The sequence below is a fragment of the Cornus florida genome, unplaced genomic scaffold, assembly GCF_030987335.1.
Source record: "Cornus florida cultivar Cherokee Brave unplaced genomic scaffold, ASM3098733v1 CherokeeBrave_3.0.0_Hap2_Chr03, whole genome shotgun sequence".
Lineage (NCBI taxonomy): Eukaryota > Viridiplantae > Streptophyta > Magnoliopsida > Cornales > Cornaceae > Cornus > Cornus florida.
In genome coordinates, this window is record NW_026775573.1 from 19211477 (window position 1) to 19239078 (window position 27602).

General features: G+C 35.1%; 2 protein-coding genes across 3 annotated transcripts; both read right to left on the minus strand.

The window, feature by feature from the left end:
* Window positions 1–470: 470 nt before the first annotated feature.
* LOC132299803 (uncharacterized) lies at window positions 471–6300 on the minus strand. Of its 2 annotated transcripts, XM_059796625.1 has the most exons (5): window positions 6019–6300; window positions 4221–4338; window positions 3913–4141; window positions 757–834; window positions 471–627 (listed from the first exon to the last, which is right to left on the minus strand). In XM_059796625.1, exons 1-4 carry the CDS (start codon window positions 6168–6170, stop codon window positions 806–808), a joined length of 528 nt encoding a protein of 175 aa, XP_059652608.1. In that variant the 5' UTR covers window positions 6171–6300; the 3' UTR covers window positions 471–627; window positions 757–805. The 2 variants fall into 2 exon arrangements, with proteins under 2 accessions (XP_059652608.1, XP_059652606.1); XM_059796623.1 differs by having other exon boundaries at window positions 471–834.
* Window positions 6301–7776: 1476 nt separating this feature from the next.
* LOC132301222 (coiled-coil domain-containing protein SCD2-like) lies at window positions 7777–25403 on the minus strand. The gene is made up of 17 exons (XM_059798496.1): window positions 25092–25403; window positions 23711–24351; window positions 23130–23202; window positions 22843–22884; window positions 22423–22485; window positions 19078–19127; window positions 18967–18994; window positions 16985–17059; window positions 16796–16906; window positions 16649–16709; window positions 15165–15278; window positions 14934–15055; window positions 13574–13634; window positions 12017–12064; window positions 11054–11094; window positions 8896–9022; window positions 7777–8122 (listed from the first exon to the last, which is right to left on the minus strand). The coding sequence occupies exons 1-17, from the start codon at window positions 25401–25403 to the stop codon at window positions 8004–8006; spliced, it is 2088 nt and encodes a 695-aa protein (XP_059654479.1). The 3' UTR covers window positions 7777–8003.
* Between the last annotated feature and the right edge of the window lie 2199 nt (window positions 25404–27602).

Here is a 27602-nt window from a genome sequence, read left to right on the forward strand (position 1 = left end):
ATCTCGCAACACTCTCATTACGATTGGATCACCCTAACGGGGACCCGAACACCTCCGAGTCGGACACTTGACTTGACACCGGACCAGGACCGAGTCTGACTTTGTGTAACGAATCAAATGCTTCGTGATTCAAACCAAAAGCTTAAACTATTAAGTGTGGCTCACACCTAACTCATATATATCCATTCACTTTTCCATCACAATCCGGACCCTTTGTAACGATTAGTCTAATCCGTATCCTTGGTGAAAAAAAAAAAAAAAAATTGTTTTATTTTGTAACAATTACCCATTTATTTATTTATTACACAGGGATTACAATCCGAATGGAGGGCCGAACGCTCTCCATCCAATTACACCATTTCCGTGCTACACAACATATTTGCTGAAAATCTAAGTTGGTTGGTGGTGAGAAGTTCAGAGTTGCACCCAAGCTAAGCACTTTTATAGTTCCTAGAAAGAAAAAGGCCTCCTTAAAAAATCATAAAACAAGAATGGATATTAATACTCTGTGAAATCCTTTTGCACCATCTCTATTAACAATAGAGGACACATTTTGTAACTCCCATAGCTACTACTGCTTCCGCAACTACTCTGTTCAAGTCCCACAGGCCACAAACCAAAGTTTCTCTGAACAACAAAAAAAATTATAGTTTCACAACTTTAGTTACAATAAATGGAAGATTCGGAAGCTCAAAACGACGATGCCGTTGTTGAGGAAAATGAGAGAAAAGTACAGATAATCATTTAGTGTGGTACTTATGCTTGAAACCAATGTCCCAGTCCAACAATTCTCGTAAAACGCGCATCAGGCCTTTATGCGGACTACAAATGAACCTGTTCATTTATTCACAAGTGAGCAAGATGATAATAATTCAATATTATTTCAACAAAAATGAATTATTAACTTGGAAGCAAAAATCAGTAAATAAAGTTTGAAACAACTTGTAACTCCATTTCTGAATAAAGCCAACAAAATATATAGCAAAGTAGCTCCCAATTGGTTCAAGCACAATTACCACGTCCATGGGTTGAAATGCTTCTAAGAAGGGGTTTCCATAAGATCCTCCCAGTTTAGTCCTCTTTAATGAACAAACGAGTGTTATAACCGTATAAGCTCTCCTCCCCAAAGGGGGAGGCTGAGTGTAGGGGCAAAAATATAGTGGATGTGTGTGCGTTTGCTTGAACTTCCAAATAAAAACATAAAATAAAAAAGAGCAGACGAGTATAACACTCATTTGTGTCCTTTGTTAGATGAGGGAAATGGAACTTTAATCCATTAATCTTGATTTTACCCAAGATTAAGGTATATGGTTTGGTTGTTAGTCAGGTTTTCAATTAGATATGAAGGTTGGAAAATTCCATTTCAGGAATGGGTGGCTGAAGAACAAGTTGTGCAGGACCAAGGTTTCGTTTCCATAGAGAACTTTTTTTGATAAGTGTTTCCATAGAGAACTTTAGTCTTGATCGTCTCAAACACCATCCCAAACATAATAACACTTGGTCACAATTTGACAAATGGAAGACTTTGAGAATATCAAATTTGATTCTTGTGTGACCTCAAGCCATTGAACTCTTTGCAGATCTTTCAAAGGCTACTTATAAACAGCATCATTAAATATATTGAGAAATTAATTTATCCGTATCAAATAGGAGTTCTTTGCCACAATAGAATACATTATTAAGTATATTTGGACAATGGACATAAATGGGCTAGTATATGGTTGTGATTGTCTAGAGATAAATGGAAGATGTCCATTCATACAGACAACCCTCTCCTCCCCATGTCTCTATCCCAAAATAAATAAATATAAGGAAAATAATAATAATAATAATAAAATAGACCACAGAGAAGGAATGGGGAAGTATTATTTTCGTTATTGTTTACTGTTGTTTTACATATTGTAAACAAGATTATACCGACAGGCAAGCTCTGTTTAAATAATATCTGTTTGTTTAAGGACCAAATTTTTTTCTCATATATCGGGTTGTGTTAATGCCTGACCCACACAGGAAGCCCCTAGATATGCTAGAAAAATCTAGTTAATGAGATTCTAACTCTGTAAACATATCTTAGGAAGCCACTAGAATTGCCAATCATATTTTATACATTGTCCTATTGCCTTTCGTTCTGGGATAAGTTGGCCAGTGCCATGGATGGCTAGTTCTCTCCTCCAAACCTCGTACAGAAAATCTAGCTAAAAAGTTTATTCTTTGGAGTTGCGCTATTGAGTAATTATTTAGGTTACTTGTATTGAGACGAATCTTTTGTCTCGCCAAGTCTATGTCCCTTTTATTTAAGAAGGGAAAATTAGAATATTATAGACTGCTGGGAAATTTTTGTGGGACTCCATAATAGAGTGCTTCGGAGCAGAGTTCTCCTTTTACCTTGTAGATTTCCTTATGAATGAAATCAGAGCAGGTCTTGAGTATGAGTAATAGAATGACCATTACTTGATCTCATTCTCAAAGGATTGTTTCACTTATTTGGATGCTCTGCCTGTGCGGACAGTAAAAAATTCCATGTCAATGGTAGCTCCATTGGACAGCAGGTCAGACTGGTATTGAAGGCAGTTTCCGAGACGCCATTGGGGCACTATTCTCCTTTCTAGACTGGTTGACATGGGTAATGCAAAAAAGGAGAACATATTTTTTGGGGGGTAAGCACTACAAAGGAAGACATTTTAACCCTCCTAGAAGGTCTCAGGGATCACTGTCTGTGGGTCTTCGTTGTTGGTTGGAGAGAAAGACCTTATAGTTAGTTGGCCCTTAAACAAATACAACTTAATTAAGCAACCAATCTACTGATTAAATGTACTGCAAGGAGTATATAAATGGAACTAGAAAATAGGAAGAGAGAACAAGCAAGACATACACAAGTGCACAAATGTACGACTCTGCACTGCGTCTTGAATTTTGGAGTTTGAAACGTTGGACACTCTGAAAAAAACAGAAAGAAATCCATCCACTCGATACAACTGGTTCCTATTGGTTGTTTGTTCGAGTCAATGTGACGCCCATTAAAGGAAATATTAATGAAGCTCCTCTATCAATAAATTTCAGAAATTCTCTCACAGTGGGAGAAATTCCAGTGTATCCCTCATGCATGTTAAAAAGGCTATTATCTAGTGTTACTCGCCATTAATTGAGGGCGCTGCAAAGGACACCGGGTATAGACATAACCATCAACATTATCTGGACAAAGTGGTTGCCCTCAAACTCGAATTAGCATCCTCACACTTGACAGATTGGGCTTTTACCATTGCATCAAGTAGTGGCCTCCATACCACATGCAAGCTATAACTAAATAGCTAGAAGAATTTAAGTATCCCAGAACCAACTATTCAAACCTGACCACCAATTAGAGGTTAAGTATAATCAACTTAGCAACCCAATTATAATAAGAACTACAGCAATGCTATGTCCACTATTTTTTTTATTTTTTTTTGCTACACCAACTTAATTGTTTTATATAATGTAACAAATGAATACCCTAGAAGCACCCACAAATTAGTAGATGCGGCAGTGGTACAGCAAATTGATTCCAGGATGCTCTAACAGCATACCAGAATTGTGGAAAGTGACTTATTAGAATTGGATTCAAGTTACCCTAGAACGACATATAAAGCAAAATCAACAAATTTAACCACTCACTTTCACTAAAAAAAACCACTAAGATTTGGGCAATTTTGTTGAGATAATTGAAATTTTCTTAAACACCAAAGATTAAAGAGATCAGAAAGGCGTCTTTATCAGAATGGTAAAACTGATATGTACCAATGCCCTCAATTGGGCAATTGTGGTAAAGAATGCTATAACCCCTATCTTGAACATAGTATTCCTTTTTCTTTTTCCTCTTTCCTTTGAAGATAAAATATGGCACCAAATCTAAAGCACTAAAATATGGTAACTCACATGCAGGAAGGTTGGATATATCTGCAGAAACTGCACAAGGAATTCCCAAGTTTGAAAGTGCTCCCCTTATGATTCCACACGGGAAGTAGAGATGCATGCCTGTCGCTTGGGCTGACTTGTTTTCAGCCATGGAGGAAAGATCTTGAGCTGAATCAGAGTTTTCCAGTGATGGATCAATTGACATGTGTGAAAGCCACCGAAACCGATTATCTTGCAATACAAAGGTACCCTACAAGGCAAAAATAAGCCATTTAGTCAAGTCTTCACAATGACTTTTCTTTGCAATTAATACAGATTCCTGGACTTACCCTATGATTTGTCTTTAAGTTGTCTATCTGCTTCTTGAAGAGTTCGGACCAAAAGTCCTTGCAGATAAACTTGATTGCCTCTAGATGATCACTGAACCGGGGGCGCTCCATGGTATACCTAACATGAAGTAAATCTTACTACTATTACACATATCCTAAATTCAGCTTGAACAGTAAGAGATGACCACATGCTGTAAACCAAGACATGAAATTATCAAATAAGCATCAGGCTGTTAAGATATTCATGTCTAGACATCTAAATTGGGCCATAATGGTTAAACAATTCCATTCAGACATTATGCACACCGTCCATTGCTTTAGACACTTTTCTCCTACTGCACCCTCTTTCAGAGTGACAGTTAATGTTTTGTCACCAATATAAAAAGCCGGGAATCTATGATTAAATATTGAAGCTAAAGCTACTTGAGAGTGCGGTAATTGCATCCTGATGTAGCTACCTTCATACAACCTGTTTAAATTTTTTCTGTTCCACCTCAGCTGCAGCAAGGGTAGTCTGTCAGTGCAATTTACCCTTGAGTTTAAAACTTAACAGTGATCTGACAGATTGTTCCATTTTATTTTACTACACACACACAAGGGGTTCTGTCATCATAAAATATGAAATGAAATGGCTATTTTCAATAGCATTTGAATAACAAGATCCTCACATAATATGAGTCCTAATATCAGCATATTGATGACTTTCAAACCAATATTGGGTTTCGGGTTAGCAAGATTATAAGCAATGACAATGAAATCTCACACTTGCACACCGAAACATTCACTTTTCTCAGAATAACAACTTCCATTACACCAGGAAGTGACATATACAACCAAACTCATTGTTTTTCGATGTGTTTCGTCGCCAAAAAAGTTTAAATAAGAAAATCTAAAACTTTATGTCTCAAGATTTGTAAAGTTATAATTTTATAAAAAATGAAAAACAACTTCCATTACATCAGAAAGTGCATATACAACCGAACTTACTGTTTGACCATGTGTTTGGTCATCGAGAAAGTTTAAATAAGAAAATCTAAAACATTCAGTCTCAAGATTTGTATGGCTATGATTTTTTTTAAATTATGAAAAACAACTTCCATTACATCAGGATTCAGGAAGTGACATATACAACCAAAAGTATTGGTTTACCATGTGTTTGGTCCCCGGGAGAGTTTAAATAAGAAAATCTAAAACTTTATGTCTCAAGATTTGTAGAGTTATGATTTATATAAAAAATGAACACCACACCTCACCAAGCCAAATTGTTAAAATGACAATCTGACATCTCTTATTAAATAAATAAACCTTAAGAATTAGTAATTACTGTTTGAAGTTATTTTCTTCCCAAAATTCTCTCAGCTACCAAATGAGATATGATAAATCCATAATTGGACAAGTATAAGCAGATGCATATATTATAAATATTTGTTCTGAAAGAATGAAAAAATTGAGATCCAAAAACATATGCAAAGCCCTAAACATTTACCGAACAAACTTGTAACTAACGTTGACAATTATACTTGGAAACAGAAGAATTTCAAGAATAAAAATAAGAGTTAGAACTTGATTACAGTACATATTTAGATGTATATGCATACCTTTTGTCCTCGTGTCAAATATTTGTTCATAATTATACAAACATAAACAGATTTATATATTATAAATATTTGTTCCGAAAGAATGACAAAATTGAGATCCAAAAACAGATGACTCTACATATGCAAAGCCCTAAACATTCACCGAACGAACTTATCAACTAGCCTTTATAATTTTACTATAAACAGAAGAATATGTATACCTTTCGGAGAGCTGGTGGCCGACCTGATAGCCAATAGCCTCGATCCTTCGGGCAGCGAGCTCAGGCTTGTTGGCATAGAAGCCATTGCAATACGAAGAGACGATCTCTGTGAGCAGACTTTCCACACAGCTTTCGGAGACCTCCCTCACCATTCTCTCTCTCCTTCCTCTCTCTTTCTCTCTCTAAAATGGAGAACTCTGATCGCTTCAGTCTTCACTGTGAATGCACGCGCCTACAAGGGACGTGTCTGTCTCTCTAGAACTAGAACGAGTAGAGAAATAAGACTGTTCGGTACTTAGCCCAACAAGCTCTACTATTCAGGACCATAAATAGTTTGCTTCAGGCCTTAGGTGTGACCCAGCTACTTTTTTTTGAGAAATCTTTGGATGGGTCATTGGACTTCTTAGATATGGGCCTAGGATATGTGGATTGGACAACTATTTTTACTACGCCCATGCGACTCGAGTTCGATTCGATTATTCATAGACTAGGTTACTTAAAATGAGAACGGGAGCGAGAGTAAATTACTAAATTAGAGAGTAAAAGCGTGAGAGCGGCATAATTAATTCATAAACAATAAAAATATGAGAAAGAGCGTGTTCGAAATATGAGAGTAACAATTGTTGAAAATGAAGGATTGTGTGACTCATGGATCCCGTTCCAATAATTCATTAAATTAACAAATTAAATCTAAATTTGAGCCCACCAAATTTAGTGCTTGTATAATATTTTACAATGATTGATAAGTAGTTGATAAAAAATTTAATCAAAAAATATTGTTTGCATAACTCTACTTTATCGTGAATGATATTGGGACTTTTTAATTTTATTATTATTATTTTATTTTTTAAATTATTTTCTTCCATGATTGATTTTCGCTCTTTATTGTTTTTTTTTTATCTTTGGTTAAGAATCAAATATCCTATTCTTCTTTTTCTTTTCTTTTTCCATATTTTTAGCCTTCTCTATCTTTTCTCTCACTTTTTCTAATTTATATATTAATTTTTTTTTAACAAAATTGCACCTCTTAAAAAATTGGATTATTGGATTGAAAATCTAATAGAACTACAAAATCATATATAGATTCAATAACAAAAAATAAGTCAAGTTATTAAATTGGATCAATTACATAAATTTCTAGTTGGGTTCAGATTGAATCCAACAATATTCAATTTGAATCTGATCCATTAATATATCCTTAACGTGAAGAGTTGTCACAAACAAAAAAATATTTCAAGAGTCGTCAATTTTCTTGTGATATAATTTTTTACTTGTATTCATTTTTCAATATAATCACCCAATGAGGTCCCAGCAACTGAGAGGATTGGATACTAACATTTTTCATGATACTAAATTATTAATATCATGGAAAAGTATTATTACCCACCATCTTTTCGAAATCTAAAGTTGAAAATTGAAAGTTCTGAGTTTTGTTAGGGGGAAAATAAATAAATATATAAATAAATAAAATTTAACGAGTTAAAATGGCGAGTGCTTATAGAATTGGACTTCTATGCCTTTCAATCTGAAAATCAAAGATCAATACTGAAAACTCAATTTATGAACCGAATAATTGTTCGGTGTATGTGAGAAAGGGAAATTGTATGTGTTTAATACTGAATTATGAAGTGCTCTTAATTAAAGCCCGACGCAACCATAGTCAACGAATAAAAATAATAATATATAGATCATCAACTTAAAAAAGTACTAATAAAAATAAAGAATAGGAGAGATTGAGAAAGGAGGGAAGAAGGGGTTTAAAAAAATATATACATTCCACTTTGATCATTTGCACAAGATAACTCAATACATAAAATTCAATTAAAAAATGAATAAATAATGAATAAATATCCAATATATAAATAAACGTAACTCATGGAAAGCAGCTTCACAAAGGAACTCATCCGACAAATGTTACAGAGAGACGAAATTCTTGAACAATGCTTGTGAAAACATGCACAAATAAGTAAAAGCTCAACCGAATCTCAGAAGTCTGAGGCAAGCTGCGTTATGTTGTTGGACCCTAAATCAATGAACTTGCGAGATTCTTCCCACAACTGTGTTTCAATCCCCAACTTCCGGAGCTCAGAGAGGCCGCGCTCAACTGTGACATGGGAACAAAGCATCACAAGACGAATCAAATCTTATTATATCCAAAATGTACCACACTAGGTTTTCTGAGCTGTCGTAGAAGGAAAAATAAAATGGCATCGATATATAATGCATCCATCTTTGTAGAGACAGGGCAAACACATTTTATATATAAACTCGGCACAGAATGACAATTACACTTGTTTGGACCGTTTGCTTCCCAAAGGTCCATCGAGAAAATAAAGAAGCAGAGTAATGATATAGACCGTTTTATATACACTATAAATCAAAATAGTGGAAATTTCAATCTGAAATTTGAAGAGAACATTTCATCCGGAACAACATAGAACATGAAAAACTCGTGAGGAATTAGAAACCAATGGTAAAGAAAAGGAGAGAAAAGACAGACATTGCCAATAACAATAAGTCATGACCAGCTACTTCAACGATATAGCCAACTAAAAGACATCACTGTTGGAAAATACTTTCTGAAAAAGTATCGCTATGTTTGCTAGCATGGAAGTGATGCTTTGGAATTGAAACTAGAGAACACCTAGTGTGAAGTTTGAACTAATTTAGTCCTAAATTCCAATTTAGTGTGCCGATTAAAGGCTCCAGATGCAACATAACAGTAAAAAGATGGCGTATTAGGAATTGATTTTGACACGAAAGCAGTAAAGTTTGGGAATTAGGTAAATTTTAGCACTTTGCAAGATCAAAAGCCTCATTTTATGGTGAGGAAATTCATTGGGTGTGTGAATAAATTTGGAGAGAAATGGTGAGTACCATCAACTGCATCATGTGAGTTGGGTGGCCGAGAGCTGTGGTTGATCCAGTATTGCAAACGCTCCTCTGCAATGTCTGATTCCAGCCCACGATTTTTTGTTCTTCTCCAAAAGTATGTAAGCCAAGCCTTGCAAAATCATAGAAAGAAGCAAATAAGGAACAGATTGATATTAACAATATGTGTAGACCAAAGTCCATTGCATTTAGAAAAGAAAAAATATATATTACGAAAAAAAACAGAAAATTAGTTGATGTCAGAAGGGACATGTAGGATCATTTTCAAGCCCAAGACAAAAAAAAAAAAAAAGGGATGGTCCGAATGCTCCCTATTTGTTTTCTTGTCCAGTGGGCTTCCAGGTTAGCAATGAAGGAAAAATGATTTTTGAAGCTTCTCTGATAACTGATTCCAATCTATTTTTTTATTTTTATTTTTATTTTATTTTTTTAAATAATAATAAAAAATAAAAATCCTCATGTTTGGGTGCAGTTGGAGGAAACTTCATGAAGCAATTTGTGGTAGCCCACCCAATGTTCTCCAATGGACTTTGGTGGAGTGCAGTCGAAGGATTTACCCATACTAGAAAAATGATCAGAATCAAATTTCAGTTATATTAAGAAAATGACTTGTTCAACATCTACACAACATAATTTTGGAAACTTTCATGCGAAACAAGAAAAACCTGCCCCAACAGGCAGAAGAAAATCAGCTGGCAAAAGAAGTAATAAACTGAAACATTTTTTTTTTAATTTTTTTATTTTCGGAAGATAGACTGAAACATTTATTTCCTATCAAGAAATGACCATGTAAATTTGGACAAGAGCAGTTGGTCTGCAGGTCATACAAACTGAACTGTTTTACTTTAAAATATAGTGAACTTCTCTTTTTGTGAATAAATCATAATGCAGAGTGATCAATAGATGGATTTACAAGTAACAACTGAGGATGCAAAATAAGGTCGTAATAGTAAAGCTGATAGTAACATTTAAACAGAGTAACAGTCCAAGTATTCTGTTTCCATCCATTGATAGATCCATTAGAAAATATTGTGCAAGTTAGGTTTTGGTTTAATAAATCAATTTATCATATGAAATTGAGATCCTTACATCATATATATATATATATATTGGGTACTTTTAAAAATCTTTATACCAATTTACTGATAATAAAAGTAATATAATACAATAAAAAGGACGGACAAAAAAAAAAAACAGTAAAAAGGAACCACTTTTACCATTAGTTCAAGATACTCAACAATTTTTTTTTTTTTAAATTTATCAACTATACAATGCCATCGTCGTTTATACACGGCTTAATTGCACTCAACCACCTTGTATTATCATTTTGTGGCACATAACCCCTACACTATGTTTTTAGCAGATAACCCCCTGAACTATAAAGAAAATTCACCTTACCCCTTTGTCGTTAGCTGTCCATTAAATAAGGAGATAAAATGACCTTGTTACCCATTTTCTAGAGAAATTTGTTATTGAATAGAAAATTTATAGAAATAGGCATAAAGTCATTTTAACTCTTTATTTAATGAACGCCTATAACAAGGGGGTAAGGTGCAATTTTTTTTGATAGTTTTGGGGGGGAGGGGTGTTGGGGGTTAAATGCAATTAAGATTTATTGCACTTCAAAAGCTTTAATAAGGATATTGTTAGACTTAACTCCTAAAGAATAAGTCCTTTTGAATTTTCACCCTCATGAGATTTCTCCAATTTCGAGTACCTCTTTTTGAAAATACTATGCTTCTATCCTCAAAAAAAAATAAAAAAAAAAAACAAGGAGCAAAATTGTTGTTAGGAATAAAAATAATTACATAACTAAAATAAAGAATATGTTCATAATAGATGCTTATTGTTTATTATGACAAACAGATTCTCTGGTGATTTCCCACAGCAGTTATGTGGATAAACTAATCCAAAACAATAGTTCTAATTTGCATTCTGAGTTTTAGGCCCATATCTCTAAGTCAATAGAGCAAAGGCCTCAGTCTTGCTTCTAGAGTTCATCTACTGTTTTATGACCTATAGTTTCCAGCACAGACACCCTTTTCCTTTATGATCAACAATTACTTTTTTGTATCTTAGATAAAAATAAAGGTTTCTATCACAAAAAGAATGAAAAGTTCTAGATAAAAGGGTGCCATCATACCTGCTTAAAACGCACATCTTCATACTCCTCTTGGCTCAACTCTGAAACAAAATATACTTCCGTTTTTCAGAATTCAACACGAACTCAAATTCCGATTTTTTTTTAGTACAAACTTAACCATAAGGTTATATAGGAAAATGCTGTTTATAAGAACTCAATTGTACGAAAAGCCTACGCAGATGATGTGTCAAAACACTTTAACAACTAAGAAAGTAAAAGGTGGTTATTTGCTTTGAAAGTATGGATAAGGTGATAGGCCACATTAGTCTTTGTTGACTTTCATTACAGATAATTGAATTATACAGTGCTCTAGAACTAACAGCATCCTCTGAGAGTCTAGATCCATCACGCCAAGTCAATAAAAAAAAAGGTCAGGATTTCGAACCCTCAAAATCTGAATCACACACTAGAAAATTCTTTAAGACTTGGTCATTCGATTCAATCCTTGATAAAAACAAAGATCATACCCTTTTTCTAGCAGTAGTTCATACTTCATACTCATAACCATATGACTCTTGGACTTAGCTTAGGGGTAAAAAAAAAGAAAATCTTTGACTTAGGTCATAATAGAATAGTAGTTACAATTCATAACCATATCCTCTTAAGTCTTACATCATGGTGGAGGTAACTCATAAGACATAACTTTTAAACTTTTTAAACTCGTGAACTTTAAACTTTGAATCATGACTTACAGACTTTCTGTCATAATAACATAAATAGAAGCTCATAAAAGACCCTAGAGCTGCTTGCTTTAAATGCCGACATAACAAAACTCATCAATGACCCAAATTGACTTGAAATCAATTATGCAAGGCTCGAAGTTGGCCCTGCATCATCTAACATATGCCAAATCAAGGTCTAGGGTCTAAGAAGCCCCCATCCTCTCTGCACCACTTAGAGGTTGCCACCACTATCTCCATCAGACAGTCTTAGCCATTGGAGTATTAAAATAAAAGAACTTACCAAATGCATCAAGAAAGTTCTGTCCGTCAATTGGTAGCTTCAAGTCATCTACACCCACAATTAAATAAGAAAAGGACTTGTTAGGCAACTATACTTATCATAATAAAGCAAATTACAGGAATCAGAGGAATGCTGGAAAAATAATTGAATCAGCAATTCAGATAATTTATTCTCAGAAAAACTGCCATGTCACATTGTTATTTAACAAAAGAAAGCAGTCAAAAATGTTGAACAGTATTTTTTTAAAAAAAATGTTACAATTATTTTAACAAATCTTTCAAGAAAATGTTTCAGTTATCTTCCAAACCACTTATTTTATGTCCCAGTTGCTAATGATTTGGCCAAGATGAAGAATCTAGCAAAGCAGGTAATTTGGTCGAGACCCAAAATTTGGCAAAGCAGGAATTCCATATAATTGAATTTTATAGTGGTGATTATTTGCCATTGCAGTTGATTTGGCCCAGTTTTGCAATCTCTTGGGTCTTATAATGGTGCACGACATGATTACAAAACTAATGACCAAATATCTTTAAGCGGAAAAGAAAAAGGACGAAAAGGAATTACTAGTCTTGTCATGTTAAGAGTAAAGCAATCATGTCATATTGTAAGGGTTTTTCCTGGACAAACTTAAAAATATACTACAATCGTAAGGATTGGACGCTCTTAAGATATATTATGTAATACTAACTTTTCTGAACCACCTTTTTGCAAATTTAAGTAACGGCTAATTATAACTTGAAAGAAACAAACTTGAAGATTTTAAATAAAATCTCATAAATATAATACAATCACAAGTTTAGCTGCTTATTGTGGTTGTTAAGAAGAATATTGCATTTTCCAGGTAATAAACTAATAACTTGGATTTCATCTAGTATTTAGTATCTTATTACTGAGAAGAAAAAAGAAGAATAAGAAGAAGAAGAAAAAGGGGAAAATTACAAATAAGTGATACTTTTAAAAATATAAGACCATCAAGTCCTATTAATGAACAACCCTACTAGAATTTTATGTATTGATAAGACTTGATGGTCATATATTTTCTAAATTAGGACTTCTCTGTAATTTTCCTGCGAAAAAAAAATTTAGAGACAGCTTTACAGACGGAAGGCAGAAAATTATAACTCAAACAAGCAATAACTATTAACTGTGAAATTTATGAACTAATACGTAAAAAGATTCGCTGCATGTGAACCAAAGCAATCATACAACTCCATTTGCTTACTTCTTTTCTAGATTTGTGATCTCCACATAATTAGGGAAACAAACATCTAAAATACTTAAATAACCAGCAAAGGATGAATATGAAGACTGAAATCGGATACAACTTTATTTTAACTTTGTTTATTCTGAATCATCGTCATTGTTAACTAATAACAACAACAATAATAATAAGTGTCATATCTGACTGCTCTCGCGCCAATATGTAGTGTTGCTCATGATAAACACATTGCATAATACAGCTGTTTAAAGTTACTATCAAGTTGCAACAATAAGAGTTGATTCGCTAATAAAAAATTATTCAACAAATGAACAAAAGTTGCTCCAGACCTGCTAAACCAGATTTCACTGAACTTGGGCGACGACTTTGAGCCATTTCAAGTGCTACTGCATCCTCTACCTTTGGGAAAAAAAATAAGTTAGAAACTTCTACTTACAATAAAAATGATTTCCTAATAAGCAAAATCAAGGTTGATGAAACATTAGTGTCAGCTTTGCTAATTCCTAATTGTGAAACTGTACTAATTCTGGACTCCTATATATGTCACTGATATTATTCATCCTTTGCAGGATGAACCAATATTACAGGTTGGTCTCAGCCAATATGAAACAAAATGAAGTTCCCTAAAATTTATAGACCATTTGATCCATCACAGGGAAACATTTCTCGCTTGATTTTGGGAGCCATAAAGGATATGAAAGTCTTGAACTGTTGGGGCCACTTTATTTTATTGAATGAAGCAACGAATGCTTCTTTCTTATATTGGATATATTGTCTATAAATCAAATTGCAACAGTTACTCAGTATAAACCTATATTCAAATTCATATAAATACAACAACAAAATAGAGATTCACTCGTTCAACCTGAACTAGCCAAAAGATCGATGCCAAAAACTAAAAAACATGGAAAGGAAGCTAGTTCAGGGAGAATATTGTACAGTTCATAGCAACACTGAACATCGGATAAAGTCTCACTGATCAAATGAAGCAAGAAATAATGAACAGAAAATTTTCTGACAAAGAAATTATATTAAGAGCAATTATGCAGGTATCATTAGAAGAGGGGGGGTGGGGAATCAACTTTTCTTTGAGAAAGCAAGCAAGAATATTAAACTAATCAAGAACAGAGAGATGCAAAGCCTATTTGCACTTATTCCAACATATGTTTCGTACACCGATCATGCAAAATATAGATGGCAGAAAGGCAAAAATACACATGGATTCACTTTTTGGGATGCTTACACCAGAAACCTGGTATTTCAGCATAAACAAAGTATCTTGTGCTGTACTTCGTATGATACCAATTACACAAAATAAAAAATAAAGATTTTTCCCAAAAGTAAATAAAAAATATAGATAAATCCGGCTTTGTGAACAAATTGTACGTAGGGATTTCTAAGACACCCAACAGGCTTTAAAGTATAAAATTTGAGAATTCATTTCAAAGAGAGATTCGTAGAAAAGGCAATTGCTGTGAGGTCCCTAAATTCGGTACTTGGAAGTTCTAGTACGGTGAACTTGGTACAGACCTAGCCTTTGTACAAACTATAAAGTGGCTGCACTCAGGCTTGAAACTTCATTTCACACTTAGCATCCTAAATTTTTACCACTGCATCAAGCAATGGGCCCTAAATTTAGATTCACAAAATCAAGCACAAATCTTAAGAGCATGTCAAACACAAGGCTATAACACAAACCTTTAGTGACACCAGTTCCCTAAGACCTCTTTCCACTAAAAGCATGCTTTCAATATTTCCCTCCCCAGAAATTTCATCCAAGTCTCTTGGAACTTGTTCCCTTTCCTCTTCATCATTATTTACTGCTCATTCGACGGATGAAAGAGAGACAATCAGTAAAACTGGGCCATGAGTAAAAGCATTCAAGCAGTGAATTTAAAATCCCAGACTAGTTCGGCAGTTACATCTTACCTGATGGATTGTTGTGTTTTGCTCTATGTCCAGCAGCTAATACAATTTCAACAGGATCAAGAGCAAAGGATGACCAATACTTATTTCTCGCTTCAGCTATCTCTGCATGGATACCTGAAAAAAAGTATTGAAATGCTCATTAAACATCAACCAAGTCCGCATGTCAATCATAGTTGGTCCATTAATTACAAAGATCACAAGAGAATGATTTGATGATCTTCCAACTAGTCCAAACCATTGGTTGAAAAAAAGCTGTCAATCAACAATTAATCTAAAAAAAGTTAATCAAAGGTGACTTCTAAGCCCCAAAAACATGTGCAACAATCATTTGGTATTTAGCAAGACAAGGAAGCAATAACTTAAAGTAAATGCAAAATGCATGCATAAGGACTTGGAGGTTGCACTGATTTAAAACAAGAGAAAGTAAAGTGAGAAAGCCTGGTCATAAAAAATTGATGCCGATAAATGTCAAAAAAATATTTATATTATTCAAGTTGAAACACAAGGTTCTGGAATAGAATAGGTCAAAGTTGTGGGAAGAGACACCCTGGTAAGTCTACTCAAAAATGTAATGGCAGAGACTTGATAATTTAGTAAGATTTGAATACTTGCAGATCAGGACGTTTGCATTGAGTGTGTACACAACACAAATTCAAGTCATTCCTCCAAGGACACGTGCTAGGAACAACCAAAATGAAAAATTATAGAAACTGATATTTCATCCAATATTCTTGCTTTTACGCCACCAAATTGAAGACGTGATGTCCAAAAATGGAAATGGCTGAAAGGATGTATTTAAGTTGTCACTAAACCAACAAATGTGTCTCGAATGCCATCATATACTTCAGAACCAACAACATGTCATGAATACTATCATAAGCTACAATACAGAAAGCATCATTTCCAGCAACAACTAATATCCACTTTCATGAGTTTGTGACCCATGCATTCTCCAAACATGCTTAAAAAGTTCAAATATTCTCACTCTTAACAAAATGGCCAAGAACTTGATGACAGCTGCTACCTTAAAGATGTCCTTTACTAACCTCCAAGGAGTACGTGGGTTGGTAAAGGACCTCTGGGCTGACACTGAGGTCTTGTGTTCAACTCTTAGGGATTACACAATACCCATGGTTTGGGGTGATTGTAGGTAAGGGATTCATGCTCCCAAAAGGGCTGGGGAAACCATCCAATACCCGGGGGGAGGGGTGGAACATGTCCTTTACTCCTTTCAAATTCCTAAAATTACATTATAGAATAAGAAGCATCTAGCTTACCCACATTGTCCTAGAGATCATTATCGTACACACAGGCCATGATATGGGGTGAAGTAAATTTCTGCAAAAATGAATGTCTTCCTGAAGCATTTGACCAAAGCCATCGTACAAGTAAAAACCTCATAACAGAAACCCCAATACTTAGATAAACGGACAAAGAGTGAAATTTCATGCTGTGAAAGATGAACAAAGATAAAATCCATTTACCATAGTGAACACATAAACTCCAATATCGAGCAAGCCAACACCTTTTAAGAACAACCTCCTCCTAAGATAAAAACTGTGCATCACATAAGTATGGCATAGAAAATATGACAAAGAAAGTGACTCCGGTAAACCATACTGACTACAAACCATCTCATCTTGAGTCAGTATCATTCTTTGAGTCATTGCCCGAAGCAATTTAATTTCACTCTCAGCATCATGGAGCTGCTCCAAAGCATTTGTCGCTTCATCCCTAGCAGACTAACTCAAATTTTCAGAAGTGTCAATTAGATTAAGCAAGCATGTCAATAAACATACAAGATACTAGTTTCTGAATACCTCAGCTTCTGTCCGAAGGGCTTGGATCTCTTCACCTCTACCACCATAAGTTTGTGCTGCAACCCTCAAAGCAGCCTGGAAGGAGAATTATGTTTATATACAATAATGAAAAAGAAAGGAAAAAGAAAGAGAACAAATGAAACTGCTTGATGAAAATGATGTATGAAATAACAGGGGTCTTTGATACAACCCCCATGCAGTTCATTTTAGAGCTATAGTTTTCTTCATGGGTTTTAATCTTCCATCAATATTATTAATTCAGTGTCTTCTAAAAAAAAGGAAAAAAAGAAGAAGAACATTGGTATTGTCCTTTTATCATTACTTTTCAATCAGCTCATATTTACTTCAAGCAATTTGATTGTATCCCTTTATACCAGACATTTATTTAGCGCTGCTTAATTAAAACCCCCAAAGAAGTAGACCTCTACCAGTATAGGAGAATAAACTTGGCATTAATGTCTAAGGCGATGTTTGATAAAACAGAATAATTTAGAAGCTAAATTTTAATTGTCGAAGTTTTAAATGCTATTCTAAACTGAATTTTTTTTTTATACTTGTTTGAATTTAAAGTTTTCAATGTTCAGTGATAACTAAAGTTTCTCCCACTTAAATTTTACCCAATTCTAAGTGGCACTTATTCTTAAAAGTGATATCCTATTTGTGTTATCAAATGCACAAAATTATAATAATTAATTTATTCAAAATAAAGTGAAATGGGTTATCAAACAACACCCAGACAGGCCAGTTGGCATAACACTACCAGGTCCTTAAGGACTAATTACAGTACATGATGAAGGTTACCCGTGAGGAATCTTAGAAAGATTGTAACTAAATTTCAACCAGAACAGGCTTTTGGATGTCTGTAGCCTTGTGACTTCTTGAGCAATCGCTACATCTTCTTTCTTGATTTCCTACTTCTTTTTGAAGGTCCCCTAACAAAAAACTTCTTCCAAAATCCTCTTTCTTCAACACTTTTGACCAAGATTCCCTCTTCACTCACCAATTTCACAAAAATGTGACATCTAAGGAAACACCAAAGCTATTCAATGCATTACTCATAGCCTCTCAAATATAATGACCTAACACTCAATCCCTTTTCCGTTCTTTTAGAGTTTCTAAGGAAGCTTAGAGACTTGGATTTGTTTCTTGAAAATTGTCTCAAACATGTAGACTGCTAGTTTTTGGATGCTTCCACCAATAAATTCATTACTAGTAGCAAGCGCGTGGAATGAACATGAATCATCATTAAACATGATCATATCAGAGATTAACCCAGAAATAATGACAGAAGTCATTTAACCATTACCATAACAATAGAATGATCATTAACATATAGATAAATAATATTTTATAAATGGAAAAAGAGAAAATTTTGAACAACTGGCACATATGTGTGTGAGAGAGAAGTCTAGTGAGCTCGGTCATGTGAGATGGGTCTCTAGACTCCCTACACATTGAACAATATATGTCAGGAGTTTTGTACATGCCAATCGGTGTCTATCCTTCCCCTACATTGTGGCTTCCCATCTCCCACCCTTCTGTCTGTACACGTCGCATTGCAAGAGGCAGATATACATTAGGTGACCTCATTGAATAATATGCATAGATTATCCTGCACATCAAATAATTGGCTTCCCATCTCCCAACCTTCTACACATCGCATCTAGACAGAAGGTTGCTAAATGTTAGTATTTAATGCATTAGTTCACAAGTATCCAATTATTTGAATCCTTGAACTCGCATGAGCATAAAATGTAATGCATACCTATGCCCGATTCATGAGCGAATGCATTAACAACATACTAAAAATGGACACATCTACATGTGGACAGCTGGCACATATGAATAACATAAGAGAATGCATGTTTAATATGTTTATGTATGGATACGTGGATTCCAATCAATATATGAATGCTAATTGATGCATGTGCCTAAAGAATTATGTATTATATAAATGTTGCAGAATTCGTTGAAGCCCACACCTCTCTTTGATGCAGGGCTGCCTCCTTCCTGAAGAGTAAAACAATTTAACATATTAGCAAATAAATAATAAAGCAATATAACAAAGACATGTTTTTACTCTTAATGCTTGCCTGCTCAAAAGACGGGCTTCTAAAGATACACCTTCCCCAAGACTAGCCACCTAACAACGAGAGAGTGTGTCATGAGTGAAATGACATTTAATTAGAAAATTCTATGTGCAAATATATCCTTGGCAATGTCAAGTTAAAAACATGAAAAACAAACTGCAATGGAAACCTTAAAGGGTATTAACTAATAAAATCATCAAGACAAGAACAACCTTAAAGGGTTTAAACATGGATCTCTGTTCTGGTGCTGTAGCGTCCCTTGTTAAAGCCCAACCAGCCAGAAATTAAATAACCTATTTGTTCATAAAGTTCAGAATGCCTTTTTGGGTCACCTTTGAAACCTACATCTCTTTCTCCCTGGCCTCTTTTCTTTGAGGATTTAAAAGAAGGGAGTATAGAAGTTCTTTTTGATACTAGCATAGAGATTCTTCTGCGAGTTTTGACCAGAGACAGGAACCGTGGTTAAATAGGGACAGAAAGGTTTTCACAAGGCAGTGCCCCCAATCTGGCCAGACGAGAGAAAGAGAATGATATTCATGGGGAGGTTGATAGAGAACGCTCATTGTCTCTCAAGCCCAACTCAGGTGACCGAAAAGAGGTACATTTCCGGGTGAAATTCTTGATTGCTTTTTTATTCTGTTAGTATAAGCTGCTGCTCAGTATAAGGTTGCAGGAGAGAATGAACCAGAATAGAAGATGACTAGATGAGTCAAATACCGGTAGCACAGCCTGAAAGAGAAAAGGGGTTTTTCTTGTACTGTAGGAGTCTTCACTCACTCAGATTGTCACTAAGGTTTTACCTACTTCTTTCACTCGCTATCATTCCGCCTCTTTTCCATCCCTCTGATCCATAGTAAAGTAAACAAAAAGAAAGTGGAACAACAGTGATGATGCACCACAGATAGAGGTTGCATAATTCTCGAAACGGATGATGACAGAGAGCGTGTTTATGCTCTGATTATTTAGTACACTATTCTATTAGCCACTATTCTATCACACCTACTGAATGGAGCATTCATTTGTCCTAAACTGACCTTAGAGCCACATCATGAGAACTTCAGGAAACCTATGAGCACCAAGCCTTGCGAATGTCTTCCGCTCCTCTTCTTGGAATAACTAGTATTGGTGGATCACACACTTGTGAATCCAGCGGCAAATCTAGTTCCATTCAAAAGCGGAAACCCATATTGGAATTCTCATGGATTAGGCAATGGCGTCCTGCCCGTTGTATAAAGGAGTCAACCTGTATCACGCTATCTTTCTTAGACAGGCCCTGGTACTGAGAAGCAGCGATAATCGACTAATCTATTTTGGCCAATATGAGAAGAATGGACGGGCAATGGTGCAATACTTCAGGAACTGAATCACCCATACCTTTGGGAACAAATAAAATCTATGGAGTTGAAAAAGGATCCAGGTCTTCTTATGGGTACCAGTATCTAAAATGTCTTATGTTTAGCCTCAGATGAAGAGGAATTAGAAGGTGAGCCCCATATGGTTGGAAAGCTCTAAAAGTCTACTTTCCAATGCAACACAACGGTGCTCAGTTCAGACATTCCTAGAGTGACTTATGGCCTTTTTTGTAAAAGGCATTTTTGCTGTCTGAACTCAGAAATTTCACACCTACTTGGAAGTTGCAGTAGCTCACCTCTTTTATTGTTCCAACCTTTTGATCAGTTTCCCAGTTTATTATTCATATTTTAAAGACCTCTTTTGGTGAACTTTCAAGTCCCAAAGGCCTTATTTAAGTATTGTTAGTTTTGAGTCAATTATTCTTGTATCTTTTGATGATCTTTGATTGGTATGTGTGTTGTTTGTTTTGAGAAGTGTTAGTGGCTTTGAAAATCTACCAATGGCTGAATTGAAATGACATTTGAGCCATAGGCTTGTTAAGAAGGAGTTCTTCTTGTTGTGTTTGTCTGTTTGGTGGATTCCTTTGGATGGCAAGCTTATTCAGTCCCTGGAGTATTTCACTTGTGTTTACTCCTCTTTTTTCCATCTACCCGGCATCATGTTCATGTACTGAGATATTGATTAATTTGTTTTTGCCTATATGCAATTTTATAAGCCACTCTTCTGCAGAATTTTCTCTATAGGAACAATGAAAGGGCATAAATAAGACATTCCCAACTACTGCTTCCATCATAAACTTAAATTGTCATGCATCCCAAACCTACTAACCAAACCCAAGGCTGTAAGTGAAACACCAATGCCCCTTCACATTAAAAACTATATATATATATATATATATATATATATATATATATATATAAGCATACAAAATTGAAACTCCGATGTTAATATACTGAACATTCTACTAGGCAAAAACAATTACTTCAGAAAGAAAAAGTAAATCCATGATCTTTTTTATTAGTAATTAAGTTGTGTGCCCAATGAATTCTAGCCTATGTTCCCATCTTCATCAGCCAGCAACAAATTCAATTGCACAATAGCTCAACAAAGAAGTTGTTATGACAAAAGCAGTGAACCCAAGCAACAATCACGAAACACGACAGATAAGTAAACACACCACACACAAAGATTTATACGTGGTTCGGCAAAGCCTACGTCTACAGTGGAGATACAGCAAAAATCTTTACTATGTGTAAAATCGGAGATTACAAGTTTCATCCCCACACTCTCTATCTCTCTCTACCCACTCCAAACCCTAAACGCCCTTATATATCGGGTTATAAGAGAATACTAATTAGGGTCCACGACCCACAAGCAAAAAGCAGGTCAAAACTTGGGCCCACACAAAGCTCATCCAATGGGCCGTAGGGTCAAAAGCGGGTCACAACATGACCCGGCACCAAATTCGGGCCACAACATCACAGAAGTAATTGTCGTGGCAAAATCCCAGTATTGTTGAAGGGCAAACCCAGTGCAAAAGGCACCTGCCATTGTGGGGTCTGAGGAGGGTTAGACGTATGCAGCCTTACCTCCGCATGCGGAGAGGCTATTTCCTTGTTTTGAACCAGTGACCTCCAAGTCATAATAGAGCAACCTTACCATCTGCAACGATCGCCCTAAAAATCCCGGCATTATAATAAAAATTTTGCACTTACAATGAAGTTAAGTGAGATAATGAGATTGGACAACCCAAATGCATCTTATTTGTCTACAAGTAAAAATTCATTAAGCACGGGAGGTAAGATAATAATAAGTTTGACAGAAGTCTTCTTTAACCACATCTAAATACCCTTGACATAGTAGTATATATTTGACGAATATCTTTGGTAATAAGATTACATATTTGATAAATTACCACAGTGAAATATGTGTCATCTTATAAAACTGTATGGAAAATTCGAAATTTTTGTTCTCTTGTTGACTGCAAATGATTACCTGTTTCTCAAGCTGCCTAGCTCTTGCCTCTGTTTCCTCGCACCTCTCTTCTGTAAGTCGTATCTGGAAGGCATACATATCATAATAGGGTTCCAAAAACACATATGAAAACACTACCTATATTTTCCCAACAGATGACCATCATTTGTTGCCCAAGCCCACAAACGTCATCATGTTCTGGATGATGAAGTAACAGCAATATCCACATTACAGTACAAGATAACGTCATAATGGAATATATGGATACTGCTATTGCATCACCTTCCAAACAATAACCCCGGCACTTGAGTCCGAGGAAACTAGTTTGATGCCCTCAAGCACTATATCAATCCTCTAAGATTGAAAAAAAAAGGCACCTGTAAACCAGACCTGAATAATCATAGACCACAAAAAAAAAAGTAGAAAGTTCATTGGGATCACCTTTTCAAGTAAACTTTCATTTTCTTCTTGTACCATATCAAGCTGCAATATGGAATCATTCTCCATTAATAAACGGGAAAAGGAAAAGAAGCAGGGAATTGCTAATACTGTTGCAAAGAAATAGGACTTTGAAGCATATCAATTTGCAAAAAATGAACATAAATCCCAACACATAGCAAATGGTTGAGATAATATGTTGTTAGCGAATTTAAAACTTCACAACAGGAGATGGCTATGCATCATTAGTCCAAAAGCATATACGTTATCGGCTCCAAAAAATACCATACCTCATCCTGTAGAGCAGAAGTAGAATTCTGAGGACTAGAATCTCTTAGTTTCATACTTTTCATATCTGACAACCTGAATGTCAAACAAATGAAAAGAGAATTACGTGTAAAAGATGCGTTACTTTAATGAATTGAAAAAACAAAAATGGAAAACATGAGGATTATGTGCACAAGATTTCTGCTTAAATCCACATTAATATCACCTAAATTTTCCAAATTTTCTGATGGGAGGAAAATTAAATCTGATACATACTATGCTACAGAGAATTTTGTCATTCAAGCACGCACAGCCACAATATCTTACAGAAGAGCAAATACGAAACCTTCAATTGGCAACATAAATAATGGTATCCACTTAAATTTTTTTCTTGAACTCTTGAAGATTGAGAAAAATATTATAGACAAAATATATATATCACAATCAAACACCTGAAGACAGAGACAACTAAAGTTCAAACTTGATTAAGACAAAGTAAAATTTAAAATATATGGCTCAATTAAAAAGACAAAAATAATCAAATAGAGATGCAATCTCATTAGTTCCTTCAAACTGAAGTTAAGAGTTAAAAGCTCCAAGGTACCTTTTATCTCTACGATTATCAACGGGAACCTCTGCTGGAGCAGCAGAAGCAGTTGGCCTGAGTGATATAGGTATGCTAGAGGGTACCATGGGAACGGTCTTGACTCCTAAATTTGGGCGACCAGCTGAGGTAGAACGAGCAGAAAGAGGTTGTTCCGTCAAGTTGGCAGCTGGAGATGATCGAGCAGCTGAATTTGACCAAGCAGATAGAGGTTGTGCTTGTTCCACATAGTTGCTGGATTGATATGACCGGCCAGCTATTGCAGAACGAGCAGATGGAGGTTGTACTACTTGTTCCACAGAGTTGTTGGATTGATATGATCGGCCAGCTATTGAAGAAAGACCAGACGGAGGTTGTACTTGTTCCATGGAGTTGTTGGATTGATAGGATCGGCCAGCTATTGAAGAAATACCTGATAGAGGCTGTACTTGTTCCGTGGAGTTGTTGGATTGAGATGATCGACCAGCTATTGCAGAACGAGCAGATGGAGATTGTTCTACGAAATTGGGCTGAGATGACCGCTCTACTGAGGCTGAGGGAACTGGTGGAGGTGGTTGTTCCTTGGTGTTGACATGTAAAGATGCTCGGCCACCTGTTGCTGAGCGTGCTGATGAAGGTTGATCAAGGGAGGTTCGGACTGTCTGACAAAAATAAAAACATGGAATTACCAAATTACATTCATAGGCAATGCATGATATAACCGGGAATCATTCTGACAACTTTAGGAAACCGAAAATTTATACAAAGCTCAATATAAGAACATATAATTTTTATATCCATGTCAAAATATGACCATGTAGTCAGTAATTAAATGCAGACTCATTCCACCAATGCCTAGTGCACAAATTCCTCACTGAGTCACTAGTACTGATAATGAACTTTAGATGCACAATATGATGTGAAATCATGATTAGCATGCCATGCCAGAATAATTAATGAGAAAACTGGGTTCAAATTTGTGTTGAACATACAAATACTTTGATTGTTTGAACTGTCAGCCCAACTCTGACTTGTATATTTACATGTTACATTAACAAAATATCATGTAACATTAAATTACAAACATGTTTGTGTTTATATATATATATATATATTCAAGCAAAATACGTACATTGAGTTTATAACAGTAAACACAGTTATGTAATCTCAATAACTATTGTTGTTACCCTTTCGTGATTAGTCGGATTAATTTTTTCGTTCCAAGTATATACACACGCATTAACAAACAAGCATATAAGATTATGCTTAATTTTTAAAATCCGGCATGTAATGGCACATGCGCGCAAACACCACATATTCATCTACACACACACACACACACACACACATATATATAAACACACACATGAATATAAATGATTATTTACAATGATATTTTTACCATTGGAGAACGAGGTCTAGCAGCCGCCCTTCCAGCTGCGAGCCCAATGCCAGTATTAGCTGGCTTGTAATCATACGAAAGTTCGTCCTCTTCATCATCATCATCAGCCATTTGATGTGCCATGACCCGAGCAAGCCTTTGGGCCGCGGCTTTTGCGGCCGTGTTCTGAGGCTTCTTCGTGTTGCCCATGCTGCCGCCCGACCCCGAACGCACATGGCGGTGCATAGGAGACCCCATTGGAGAATTCATAGCTGCTGTTGGCGAACCAGTGTGGCTCTTCTGCCTCACATACACTGGTCTCACCCTATCCATTCCTGTTACACCATCAAAATAAACACAATGCAATAAAAACTAACACACAATGTTAAATTAAACCCTTTTTCATTGTATTTGATTTTCAATTAGGCTCATTGTGATGATGAATATATATAGAATGTATATATATATATAAATATATGCATACACATATATACACACAATGCAATTAAACTATCACACAATGTTAAATTAAACGCTTCTTCATTGTAATTGAATTTTAACTAGGCTCATTGTGATAGTGTGTGTATATATACACACACATAGAAGTACGTCAGGCTCTTCTGCCTCAACCAATCCATTCCTGTTCCGCCATTATAATAACCACAATGATTAAACTATTGCAACGTTAAATTACATTGTTTTTCATTGTAATTGAAGTTTAATTAAGATTCAACGTGATAATTATATATATATATATATATATATATGCACATATGAAATCAGAGACAGATATTATATATATATATATATATATATATATATATATCTTCAATGTGAAGATAGCCACAATGCAATTGAATTATCTTAATGGTTATATTACATTGTCTTTATTAGCATTACAGTTTAATTAAATCAATTTAATCCCTTTTAATTAGGAAAATTTCTGATTTAGGGTTCATTGTGACAGTATTATGTGTGAAAACAGATGTGTATGCGTGTGTATCTGCAATATCGGTACATTTCTTGATTAATTATATAAAAGATAGCTATGATCATGAGACAAACCTGTGATTGATCAATAACGAACCATCTTCAATGAAATTCAAACCAAATGAATTTTAAATACTAATCATCGGCACTATTGTGAATAAAAAAATGGAGTTTATCTCTGTATTTACTTTTTTTTATTTTTACCCTCTTTTTCCATTTCGAAAATACCCTTTGCTGATTAAACAAAATACTAGTCTAGATCGCTTTGGTTAGATATAGGTTTAATGGTTTAATTTAAGTACGATTGATCCGTATATCCAGGAGTTTGTACGGGCAATATTATTGGGCTTCACGTTTGAAATAACTTAAATTTATAGTAACTTTTAAAAAATGGAAATTTTATTTTTGGTACAATAAAAAATGTTTGAACACATTTATATTTTTCAATATTTTCTTGATTTCTTCTCTATCTAAAACCTTTTCAAAAATATTAACTAGATTTTTTTCATATTTTTTCAAAAAAAAATTTGGTGGTGTTTGCCTCGGGCTCCTTAGAGCACCCCAAATATACAATCGCGTTCCGTTATCCCATACCCAAACAATTATCAATAAAATTCAAGTAATACTTTTTATCCCACACCCAGACAATTATCAATAAAATTCAAGTAATACTTTTTCCTTTGAGTGGTATTTAACTATTTATAATGATATTATATGCACTTAATTGAATAAATAATTTTTTCATAACGAGGTACTGAATTGAGATCTAAGGATTTATCTCGATTATAAAAGTTTTCTTTGAACTTAGTTTTTATAAATGCTTAATGATTACTTCTTGATTTGTGACACACTTGATCAGATCCAAATCCTTTATTATTCAACGCAATTATTTTGATCCATTGAGTCACAACTTAAGTGACACTACTATTTTGAGACTTCAGCTTGAAGAGAGTGTAGGATAATTTTAGTGTAACGACCCAAATTCGTGGGTCTGAAACATTAATCGGGTCCTTACTTAAACCCAATGACACATAAGGGCAAAATGGTCATTTCAAGGCAAATATTGGGATGAGTTGACTCTAAGCAGTCAAATGGGACTCTCTAATATCACATGTGACGACCCAAGTTTTACAAACCCGATACGTCAGTGATGACCCGAAAGATGATCTGATAATAGATCCCAAAATGCGGAAGCGAAATAAAATAAAAATGCCTCTAGGGATGTTGTACATCCCTAAGACACAAAAGTGACTTCCCGAGGAATCCCGAGACTTAGCGGAAACAAAATGGAAACAAGGGTTTTAAAACCTTACATAGAATGGACCAGGGTAAAATAGTCATTTCACCCATAAATGGGTGCTACCGTGTACACCATTAGAAACACAACGAAAAATTAATAAAGTTAAACTCAATAATCGCTTGATTCGGAGTCCGAATGAAGAAAAAATGTCACCTCGAAGTTTTGAAACAAAAACTAAAAATGCAAGTGCCCAAAGGCATCTGCAATCAATCGTGGGAGGTCGCCACCCCTGCGAAGGATCA

Excerpts from the sequence above, each read along its gene's own strand:
- LOC132301222 (XM_059798496.1), bottom strand. The coding sequence starts at position 25,403 with ATGGATAGGGTGAGACCAGTGTATGTGAGGCAGAAGAGCCACACTGGT. Across the intron at positions 24,352-25,091 it reads CTAGACCTCGTTCTCCAATG|ACAGTCCGAACCTCCCTTGA; the intron begins GTAAAAATATCA and ends TATTTTTGTCAG. Across the intron at positions 22,486-22,842 it reads ATGAAAGTTTACTTGAAAAG|ATACGACTTACAGAAGAGAG; the intron begins GTGATCCCAATG and ends TATGCCTTCCAG.
- LOC132299803 (XM_059796625.1), bottom strand. The coding sequence starts at position 6,170 with ATGGTGAGGGAGGTCTCCGAAAGCTGTGTGGAAAGTCTGCTCACAGAG. Across the intron at positions 4,339-6,018 it reads GGCCACCAGCTCTCCGAAAG|GTATACCATGGAGCGCCCCC; the intron begins GTATACATATTC and ends ACTTCATGTTAG. Across the intron at positions 4,142-4,220 it reads ACTTAAAGACAAATCATAGG|GGTACCTTTGTATTGCAAGA; the intron begins GTAAGTCCAGGA and ends TTTGCCTTGTAG.